General features: G+C 39.8%; 1 protein-coding gene across 2 annotated transcripts; it reads left to right on the plus strand.

Annotated features, from left to right (window-relative positions):
- The first annotated feature begins 1,021 nt into the window (after positions 1-1,021).
- Positions 1,022-9,612, plus strand: scn3b (sodium channel, voltage-gated, type III, beta). 2 transcript variants are annotated; one of them, XM_079271218.1, is made up of 6 exons: positions 1,022-1,713; positions 2,880-3,046; positions 3,164-3,392; positions 6,003-6,141; positions 8,113-8,196; positions 8,693-9,612. In XM_079271218.1, the coding sequence occupies exons 1-5, from the start codon at positions 1,659-1,661 to the stop codon at positions 8,174-8,176; spliced, it is 654 nt and encodes a 217-aa protein (XP_079127344.1). In that variant the 5' UTR covers positions 1,022-1,658; the 3' UTR covers positions 8,177-8,196; positions 8,693-9,612. The 2 variants fall into 2 exon arrangements, with proteins under 2 accessions (XP_079127344.1, XP_079127345.1); XM_079271219.1 differs by lacking the exon at positions 8,113-8,196.
- The last annotated feature ends 1,487 nt before the right edge of the window (positions 9,613-11,099 follow it).

The following is an 11,099-nucleotide window of genomic DNA, read 5'->3' on the forward strand; positions in this document are numbered from 1 at the left end:
TATATATATTAGTGCTGGGCAACGATTACATTTTTTAATCGCATTGTTATGTGCAAAATTCAATCATGAATTCAAAAGTAGTGCATTGCGCACTTTTATTTTAAAAGTACTGCTATATGAACGAAAGTGCAATAACATTTGGTTTGCAAACACTTTAAACAAATAAGGTGCTTTTTAACAGCAGTATTATCTTTACACAGTAGCAGTTAAAATACAGTTATGATTCTGATAATAGATATTCAGCCGGTGTTCACACCTTTATCTTCATAAGAGATGCAATTTGAAATATAGACCTTCAAAACTGCAAACCTAGCCACGTCATGTGTTTTTCTTTTTTTTATGTTTGTTAAATTGTCAGTAGCGATAACTAAATGATATGCTTATTGTACATATTCCAAACAAAACAACTTTAAAAACTCAAAAAAAATAATTTTAATGAATCATTTCTTTTTTTGGTATTTTGGTGAGACACATATGCAACGCTGATTACCGTGTTATATGTGTGGTATTTGTTATAAACATACGTTGGTACATAGAGGGTGATAAGAAGCTGTACACTGCTGCTGCCGGCTGGTTCTTGTGTTAAAAATGTCAGCCTCATAATAAAAAAAAACTGTATTTACTTAAAACTGTACTTATATATATATATATATATATATATATATATATATATATATATATATATATATATATATATATATATATATATATATATATATATATATGTATACATGCATATATTATATATGTATACATGCATATATATACATATATATGTATGTATGTATGTATAATGCCATTATATGCTGAGTTTTGTTTCTTCAGTCAAAAGAAAAGCAAATGTAAACAGGCGTGCATGATGAGTTGGTTAGACCGACGCAAATGACAATAATATGGACGTGCACGCCGTAGTGTAAGAGGGAGTGACTCACGCATGCGTATCAAAGCCTCTGCTCTGCCGGCGCTAAGTGACTGCTGGAAAAAAAACAAAGGCAGTGATCCGCGGCTGGGAAATGTCATCAGTCATCCTTATTAATGGGGGAAGATATTTCGAACAATCAATGGAGTTATTCTTTGAGGAGTGAAACAAGAGATCTGCTTTAATTTATGTTGCTGTTTGTGTAAACAAGACCTCGCAACAGTACTAAATCGGCTTTCGAGAATCCACAGGTTCTTCCTCTTCGCTTGTTTTCTTTTCTTCTTCTATTTTTCTCGATGGATCTGGACTGAGTGAACGCAGCAGAAGGGCTGTTGAATCGCTCTTCACGGGCTTGTTTATTTTCACCGAGTGGAGCGAATAATGAAGTTCGCGCTTTCTAGATAGATGTTGAATGGCTGAACAGGGGGCTATTGGAAGACTCGAATTTAAATGAGCACGTAGAGATTCCACAGCCTCGTTTCTGCAACTCGTTTCTGCCCTTTTTTTCGTTTGAAATCTGTCCTTTAAGCCGACAGCTTGGTTTGGATTTTCAGTCGTGAAGAGGGAAGTTACCTGCGCACTCATCTGCCGAGGAGAGGCGCTGTCCGTGGTCCTGAAGTCATTTCAACAACTCCTGTTGTCTTACTCCTGGCCTTCTGTGAAGACAACTTAAGGGTTTCTCCCAAAAGCAACAGCCGGAGGGGACACTGTCTGCCAGCAGCTCCCGAAAGAGCTTAATATGGTAACTCAAACCAGACTTCATCTGCAAACTTTGGCACTTTTGATTTTTGTTGGTAAGTATAACTGTACAACATGTATCTTTTTTGATTGTGAATGTTGCATTGCAACAGCTTTTTGGTAACATAGATAAGTAATCACGGGCTTTATTAATGACTTGTGAACTCAAAACCCACTTTCAGAGCAGCCTGACTGACCCCTGCAGAGTGCAACACCGCTCAGTGCTGTTAGCATTTAAGCGAAATAAATCGATCCATTCAACAATGGGCCCATTTTGAGGCCTTTGAACCTGTTTGGTTCAGTGAATATCAAAAAGCTCTCTAAAAGACTACTGGAGGACATTGTTTATATGCAATTACTGATAAACTAAATCTAACAGTTAAAGCTTCCCTTCAAACATGTTTTTAGACCTATAAAAATACTCGTTGAATAATAATTAGTGCCATATATCGTTTTTCAACAAAAACAATAATTAACTTGTTAATAATTGGAAGAAATTACATGTATTAGTTACCCCTCACTCAAATATCCAAAATCTGGAATATGCAGAAGTGTTTTTATGCATACAGACCGGCAACATGTACGCACGGCCATCTGGTCCATTCTCATTGACACGATATCTCAGGAACACCTGGAGGGTGGTGTTTCTTCAAATTTGGTACAAACATCCATTTGGACTCAAAGATGAAGTGATTAGAAATAGATTTTTGGCCATAACGCAATAATTGATATTCTAACTGTGACAATTTCACACAAATGTCTGATACAAAATAATGAATTGACAGACATGGATGTAAACTGACACGTGACTGGTTGGTGGAGGCATACAACCGCAAAGTGGCAATTTTACTCACTTCAAACGTTTTTACATGATGTCTCATACTTTAATCAAAAGTCGATTATCAGTCTTTGTGCACTGAAGGTTTCAAGTTTCCACATCACACTTGCATATTTTGGCATAGTTGTATACTGGACCAGGATTGGCTTCTAAACTAGTGATCACCTTGTACCTATATATCTTAAACTCACATTTAAGATGAGCGCAGATACACTTTCAGCAGATGAAAGTGAAAATAGCCTCTCGTGTCAAACCCTGCACACAGATAATTCTGCACCGTGAAAGTCAAACACAAAGTAACAATAAGCAAAACTGTGGAGGGGGACTTTTAACATTGTTGCGCTTTCATCAGGCTATGTTATTGACATTTCCATGCTCCTTCAGTCCACCTGAGCCGGCCGGTATGTGTCGATATCCCGTCGGAGACGAATGCAGTCCTGGGGAAATCCATGAAGTTGACCTGCATTTATTGTATGACGAGGGATGAGATCAAATCAAAGACGCATGTGGATTGGTACTACATGCCAAACAAAGAAAAAGACAAAACTCCTGTAGGTCCCTGCTATATTATTGTGTATAATATAACACGTTGTATGTGTTCATACCAGTATGTTTAGTAGCCGATATATATTTTATGCATGCACCTGCTTGTCTTTCCTCTCTCCTAGATATACAAGTATGTTGTTGACAGTCCAGTTGAATTGGACGGACCATTTAAGGGCCGGCTGGCCTGGAATGGCAGCCCGGACTTGCAAGATCTTTCCATTCGAATCATCAACGTCACCTACAATGACAGTGGCATTTATGAGTGCAACGTCTATCGCCAGTTTAAGTTTGACTACTACAAACCCTCGGCCTCCCTCACCAAGGAAATCAAGTTGAAGGTGAAAGCAAAAGGTGCGGCTAACAGTTACCCACTCTTTCCATGTGCTTGGTTGCTACAGCTCAGTGTTACGTCCAGCTATGGTTCTGTGTGGAGACAAATCAGTTTTGCAGGGTTATTCCAGAGCTACACGTGAGGTTATTCAGACTTGTGTTTGCCCTTGAATGTTTATCTGTCATTGGCATGCCCCTGTGAGGTTTCCAAAAATAGACATCGGTCCCAAGAGATCTGCAACTCAGATCTGACACTCAGCATTACCGTTAGGCACTTTTAAATGGTTATGAAACAGTCTCAGTCTGTTGTCTGTGTGTGACCTACATAAGTTAACGAGAGCATCACCGAGAAGATTGGCTGTTTCTAAACAGTTATTCGCAATGCTTGTTATCGGTGGCATCGGGTTGGATTGCGCGCAAAATCAGATGATGTGCAGGCTCACCAGAAAGTCCTCAAGCTCAGACTCCAGTGGGGCTTCTGGCAGTAGACAGACCACCGCGGACAGATCTGGAGGTTTAGGCCATATTGCTGGGCCCGCGAGAGGAAAGGGAAGCACAGAGAGAACCAGGACCAGGATTGAGCAGAGCAGACAGTAAGAGTTTTCTAAGGGAATCTGGTGCTGGGATACACTTCTGCTTTTATCCACAGGTACCGCGAAAATCAACACAAAATGAAAGTTACCTGTGGAAGCTTTAAGCTTTTTACCCCAATCTATTTCATCCATTGCATTTAAAATTAAAAATGCAAGAAACACTTTTACAGCCCTGAATAAATGTGTCGTCAATATTTAGCCTTTAAAAGCTCTCCAACAGCCAGTGTTTTAACTTTTCAGATGCAGGACAGCATAACTGATCACTTCCCAGCAGTATTGCACATTCTAACGCTACCATGATGATGATGATGATGATGATGATGATGATGATGATGATGATGAGGAGGAGGAGGAGGAGGAGGATGACACTGCTGCACACAGAATATGTTGTAGAGGTTAAGCTCACGCCTGTTAATTAACAATCCCTCCTGGTACAAATACAAGTCTGTGCCATGTTGACTTCTGAGTACTGAGTGTTCTCTTTGTGCTGCCCTCCTTCGATGTTGCATAAAGTGTTTATCCGACTGCTTTAAGTGGGTTTTGCATTTTATTACATATTTCCAACTTTCACTTTCAGCGTTTCCACTAAGTGATGCATCAGTGCGAGGGCTCTAACCACACCACTTTCCCTCTCTCCCGTTTGTTGCCCCGGTACTGAGAAGGAATAATTGTGTGTCTTGTTTTGTCTGCCTTTATTGTTCATCAAAGCTTTCTTCTGTTGTCATTGAAGGGGTTAATTCAAACCAACTACTTTGCTATCTATGATAAGCGGTAATGTATTCTGCTTCCCGAATGCTTGGCTTGCTGAATGTGTCATTTTCCACTTTGATCGAATATACAATACAACGTGTATATTTGGAACTAATTTTAAGGTCTTTCACTTTACATGATATAAAACTGCTTGCATGTGGTATATAGTTCACTATCAGAGGCATTTAAAGATGGGCCAGGCAGGCTGTATTCCAGTGTTTTCATCTGGAAAAAGAAGAGTGAAAATTGGATGTGATTTTCCTCCGAAGTGCAACTATCTAAAATATACCACAGTTTGATCTTTTATAGATATTCAAAAGCCTCTCCTTCACATCTCATACATGTGGGACCACATTTCATAAAAGCCACCAGCCAGTGTATACTGTACATCACAGCTAGGGAATCATGTTACTGTAATGATGTCCATAGTAGCAGAATGGATTAGTTTACGGCAAACATATCTGTGCTTTCCCATCTCAGGGATTATATTACACTAATATATGTGCAGAGACTGCAGAATCAAATCAGTGAAAGCTGTTAACTGTCTGGTCAGCAGGCTTTCTGGAATTTGGCACACACTCACAAGCACAGTGGTTCACAGTGGCTCATAACGATCCTGAAATTAACTATATTTAAAGGATAGATTCCAAGATTTTTTTCCAATTCAGGTGCACATTTGAAATAGTTTTTGCTTGCTGGAATCACTCCTCCTGTTCATTCCAGTCATTAAAAAAACCTTTATGATGCAGTTCCAATGTAAGTGATGTATGTAAAGATATTACTGAATGAGTTATAATTTAATATGTCTTATAACATGAAAAGTATGACCTAAAATATGAGGTGTGTAATGCCCTGAGAACCACTGTGACTTTGCATATCTATCATATTTCATATTTAAAGGTATCCTGTGGAGTTCTTGAATACTAGCAGACGTATGGAGCACTGTTTTTAGGTCCCCGTTTTGTTTGTACCATGCAATCATATCAGGACGCACATGCACACCGTCATCTGTTTCACACTACCAACGGACAAAACAATGTAGCTATGCTGCAACAAAAGCAGCAAATAAGACAAGGTTGGATGTAAACAGTGTACAATTTAAAGCATTTACAAAAAGAAAATTGGCTCTGCAAATGTATGAACACAACAAATCTGATAGACCTTAAGGATATTTATATATATATAGTGAATACAGAAAATCTCCCCTGCTATATTCAACACAGAGACATTCGTATGAAGGATGCAGACTGAATAATACATGTTCCTTGCTATTGTTGTTGCTCCACAGCCACCGGAGAGACCGCAGCGCTCTACTCTGAGATCATGATGTATGTGCTGCTGGTGTGCTTGACCTTCTGGCTGCTAGTAGAGATGGTCTACTGCTACAGGAAGATTTCCAAGTCAGATGAGCAGGCACAGGACACAGCGTGAGTCTCACACAGACACATGAGTATGGATGCAAACACAGATAAGTGGGAGTCTGGGTACGAAGGAAGGCAGGTAATTGGAACACAAACCTATTCCCAAAGTGCAGCAGCAACGCAGTGGGTTGATATTATGAGTCACCAAGATGGTGTGTGCCAAATAAATGTTACCTGTGTATTCCTGGGTGTCTGGTTATTGCATAATAATAAGTAGAAATTCAGAAACAGGTCTGAAATAGAGATTATGGAGGCAAAGATTGACGGAAAGAGGTGAAGGGAAAGAGTCAGACACACATACAGACAGAGAGTTAGTTGAGTCTGCACTGCATCAGTTTGTAACCTCTTGCAACAGTAATCTGTCTTTTCACTTAGACTACCTGACAGGCCTGAATAATTCTATGTACTGCTGACTGCTCTTTTTTCTAAACAGCCTTTTTACATCACTGGTGGATTCGCAGCTCCAATAGAAACTCATTTTCTGCAGCACCTTGTCAGCACTGACAAAGACTCAAATGTGCCTGTATACTCAGCTCCCTCCGGGTTGTCGTGGTGTTGGCGAGGCCACTCAATCCAGGTTGACAACTTCTGAACAGGCAATTTATGTCCCGAACAGAACAATCACAGAGAACATGTGCTTATCCAGCTATTGTGGTTTTGCGAGCGATTAATCCTGATTTCAAATGTGATGCATAGAGCCCAGACAAATAGATACACAGGGGTTGGACACAACACAACACAACCTAATAGAGAAACATTGTAAAGTAACACTTTATTCCAACACTGGTACTAAAATAGAGAAAATACAGACCTCTATATTGTGAAATCTTTGGAAATAATTAGGAAACTGTAAATTACAGACCTGTTAAATAAAGCATCAGCAAACAAATTGACAAAAATGCAACGTAGAACTATGATAGTTAAATAAATATTGTCAAGTTTTCAAAATATAATGTGATAGTTATGTCACCATGGGCTCTGAGCAATTGTGCATTTTCTGACATTTTATAGAGAAAACAATCAATCGAGAAAATGATCAAATCAATGAATCAAATCTGATCGTTTTTGCAGCTCCAATGAAGTGAACCAGCTCTAGAACTCAGCAAGCATTTTTATTCAGCAACATTTAGTGGCACATTTCAGCCATGAAGGGGCTGTCGACTTATGTCATTTTTTAAAGTAGAAATCAGCCCTCAGCATTTAAGTAAAGTTTATTCGTCAATGTTCAGATCATGAGTGCACATTCATTTAAAGCATCAAGTGGTCGAATGTGCATAACTTTGTACACTTGATCAGTTCCTGCAGCTGAAAGGGTTAATGGGTTGTGGCGGTTATTGACCCGTATGACAACACGTCTGACTGTAAGAAACTACACCCACTCAAAGAGGCTGTTTCGTGGTGCACTTCTTCGCTACTCTGGCTTCATGTAGTCTACCAGAACATTCTGTGATGCATTAGAGGGTTTACCGAAGTGACCGAAGGGAAAGATGGAACGCAGCAGCAAAAGTGATAATCTGTAAAAAAAAAAAAAAAAGACACGCATACAAAATGAGGCTCTGTTTTAAATATGCTGACAGAGTCACAAAAGTCTTCTCACTGTTATGAATTCTACACAGTTTCTGTGCAGTTCTATTAAATTGAGTGCATATTTGGTGGCAGTACTGTGGTTTTTAACAATGTGAAAAATTGCTGTTAAATACTGTATGAGGTCGTCATTTATTTCTGATGATGGCTCCCCGCTGCCCACATTGCAGTTTATCTTTTAAAAACGTTTTCCTCTGGGGGTGTACATTGCCGTGACATCATGAATCAGGGACAATTATGACTGCAGAAGGCGCACAGTCCTATAAGGGAACAGCGTGATGTTACACTGCTGTTCAAACCTTAACCAGCACTATTTTGTCATACATGGTGATAGAAATTGTCCGACCAGCAGGTCTTAGACACTCCTCTGTTTCTATACCAATCTGCCTGCAGGACAAACTACCTAGCCATTCCTTCTGAGCAGAAAGACAACCCAGCCGCTCCTGTTACCGAATAAAAGCTGTTAACAGTGACACGGTATTTTACATGTGACTCTCTCAACCTGATCCCGATCAGTGAAATCATCCCTCTCTCTCTTTTAACTCACTGTTTATACTCACTCTTCTCGACTCATAACTCACGTGCAGCTTGTGGAGTCCTGTTGCTTCAGCACCCTGTGTGTCTCCTCTTGCTCGTTCACTTTGCCATGTTTGGAAATGTCACCTGATCACTTGTCCCCCATTCATTCTCTCCCCATTCAGTGTAGTTCAGTAGTTCAATATAAAAGTCCCCTCAGACACTGAACTGCATATAAAGTCAATAAATGATATCAGTCTACATTGTATGGCATTTGCATGTATATGAAATAGGGTTCCTGAGTTATAATAATCCTTAAGGACACATTTGTATTCCCGGTACATCATGTTGACTTTGTATATCATTTCATTTTGCAGTCTGCAATATGCCACTGGTTATTTAGCACATCAATTATTCCATGTTGAGTAAGATTGAACATGTTCTCTGCTCTTTTTAGATATTAACCAATCACGATGGAACTTCGATGACAGTAAAAGGCATAGAGTCCACAAGCTCGTCGATGCCACTATGAAGGTATCATTACTCCCAGACAGCCATGGGAATCCGGCCAACCGCCCTTCCCTGTGTATCACCGAAAGAAAGTGCTGATTTGTCTCCTCCTTTCCTCACAATTGTTTTTACCTTCGTGCCAGGCACCTGAAATGAAGTGTTTTCTTGAATACAGCAGGTTAAAGAACAAACACGTCAGTGTCCCGCACTTATTATCAGCCATGCTTCACTTGGACCTGCCAGAGTATAGAGCGACTGAATATTTTTTTAGTATCTCGTGGCGCCTGTGTGATTTATAACCTACAAAGGAGAGAAATGATCCAATGAAAGAAACTGTCCTCCTGGCTGTTATATACAACTTGAATACCGACTCCTTCGTTCTCGTTTCGTTCATTGTGTTTTATTACAATTTTATAGACGATGCTTGGATTTTGGCTCACAGTTATATTTGTTCTGGCCAATGTCTTTTTAAGGAAAATGGATTGCAGCTTTTATACTGTATGGATGTGCATTTCTCCCTGTTTTGCTGTGTGCATCAGTGAAACCACAATGTAATGGAAATATAGAGACATTTATACTGTATTGGGTCACTCTGTACGAGTTGATCTATATTCATAGACGTCATTACATATAAATCTTTAATCTGTGTTCAAAGTGCATCCAGTAGGTTAAGTCTTACTCGACCAGCAACTCTGAAATGTATTCTTAAACTGTGGCTGGTGTTCTACAACAGCATTGCTATCGAGATTAAATGCGTGTGCAGCGATGTCAAAATGTGTATATTATTTGATCCAATCATACCACACTGTTTTTTGCCTGTTACGGATATGTGTGAGTGAGCTCCTTTTGAACCATTAAACGCGATGCATCCCACAGTCTGTGTTGCAGCTCTTTTTACTGAAAAGTTCTTACTTCTGTTCATGCAGATGCCATTGAAATTGCACAACGATAGAGTCCACTTGGCTGTTGAGAGTAAAAATACAGTATTGACTTTCAGCACCATTTGTCTTATGTGCTCCTTATTATCTGTGACTGTGGCGCTGTTGAAAGGAATAGCGTGGGCTCTAAATCAACCTCAATAAAGGCCGCTGGTGTTTCCAGCTCACATTAACGGCAGCAGAAAAACAGCTAATAAAAAAAGTATTTCGATTTGTTTCTACTTGAAGTTAACTGTGTATTTTCAATGTCAGTCCAACAGAGCTGAGATACAGTACTGTGTAGGACAGAGTTGTATTCAATGGGAGCAGAGCTGGTCCAGATAAGCAGGATCAAAAAGGTTGTGGAAGACAGAAAGACGGCAAAAGGGCGAAGACAAGAATAGAGAGACAGGGGAAAAGACTGGCACTGTCAGAGAGATGTGATGTACTTTTAACGACCCGTGACCCACAGCAGAGACAGATATAGCAGCAGCTGTTGTTATAGCAACATCAGGCATGCCTATAGCGAGGTAGATTGCCTGACAAAGACATTACCATGAGGTAGTTGAGGCACATTCATTTATGCACAGCCGTACAAAAGTGCAGAGTGGTTTATTACTTACTATGCATCAACTATATAACGGAGCCACCAGTCACCCAGCACGCTTTGCTCATATGAGGCTTGATAGACATATACCATAAACCTACCAAGGTCAGATGTATTTTGTTTGAATGGCAAATAGGTATTGTAACAAGTCCAACCTTTATCCATCAATCAAGTTCACATAGATTGGTTGTGCAACACATCCCATAAACTCTGCAACTATATGGTATTATGGCTTTGAGATGCATTAAAGTGCAATTCTGTAACCCTCCTTTCTCTCTCTCTCTCTCTGCCTCTCTGTGTCTCTCCTCCTTCCTCATCTATTGTTAAAATGTGCCTCCCGGAGGATACAACCCAATAATATGGCCTACATTCTATGAATATATCTATGTTTAATTCAAACCACGAGGCCCCAACTGCCATTTGTGCTCTGGTAACACCAGACCGTAACAACAAACACTCTTAATTTGGAGCTAATTTTTTTTGGTCATGAATGGAAATAGATAGTCACATAATATGTCACTGGTGACAGGCAGCTCAAAATCCCGCTGACAAAGCAGTCTGCACACACAATACAGCTCTATTTAAAAAATAGGCAAGCGTGTAGTCGATGTATTTAAAACATAGCCACCACTTTGTACCTGACAAGCGTTGCAGCTATTTTTCGTTTTGCCATCATAAAATATTACCATAAAGCATCATTCATGTAATCTGCAGTGCACAATGCTTATCCATTTATGAAGGGTCTTTGTCTCCCCCTAGTGTAAAGCACATTATGTCATCAAACGTTGACATGAAATCAAAGACAATTCAAGAACGTCACGGTCGAGCAA

This window comes from Melanostigma gelatinosum (assembly GCF_949748355.1).
Source record: "Melanostigma gelatinosum genome assembly, chromosome: 7".
In the NCBI taxonomy this organism is placed as follows: domain Eukaryota; kingdom Metazoa; phylum Chordata; class Actinopteri; order Perciformes; family Zoarcidae; genus Melanostigma; species Melanostigma gelatinosum.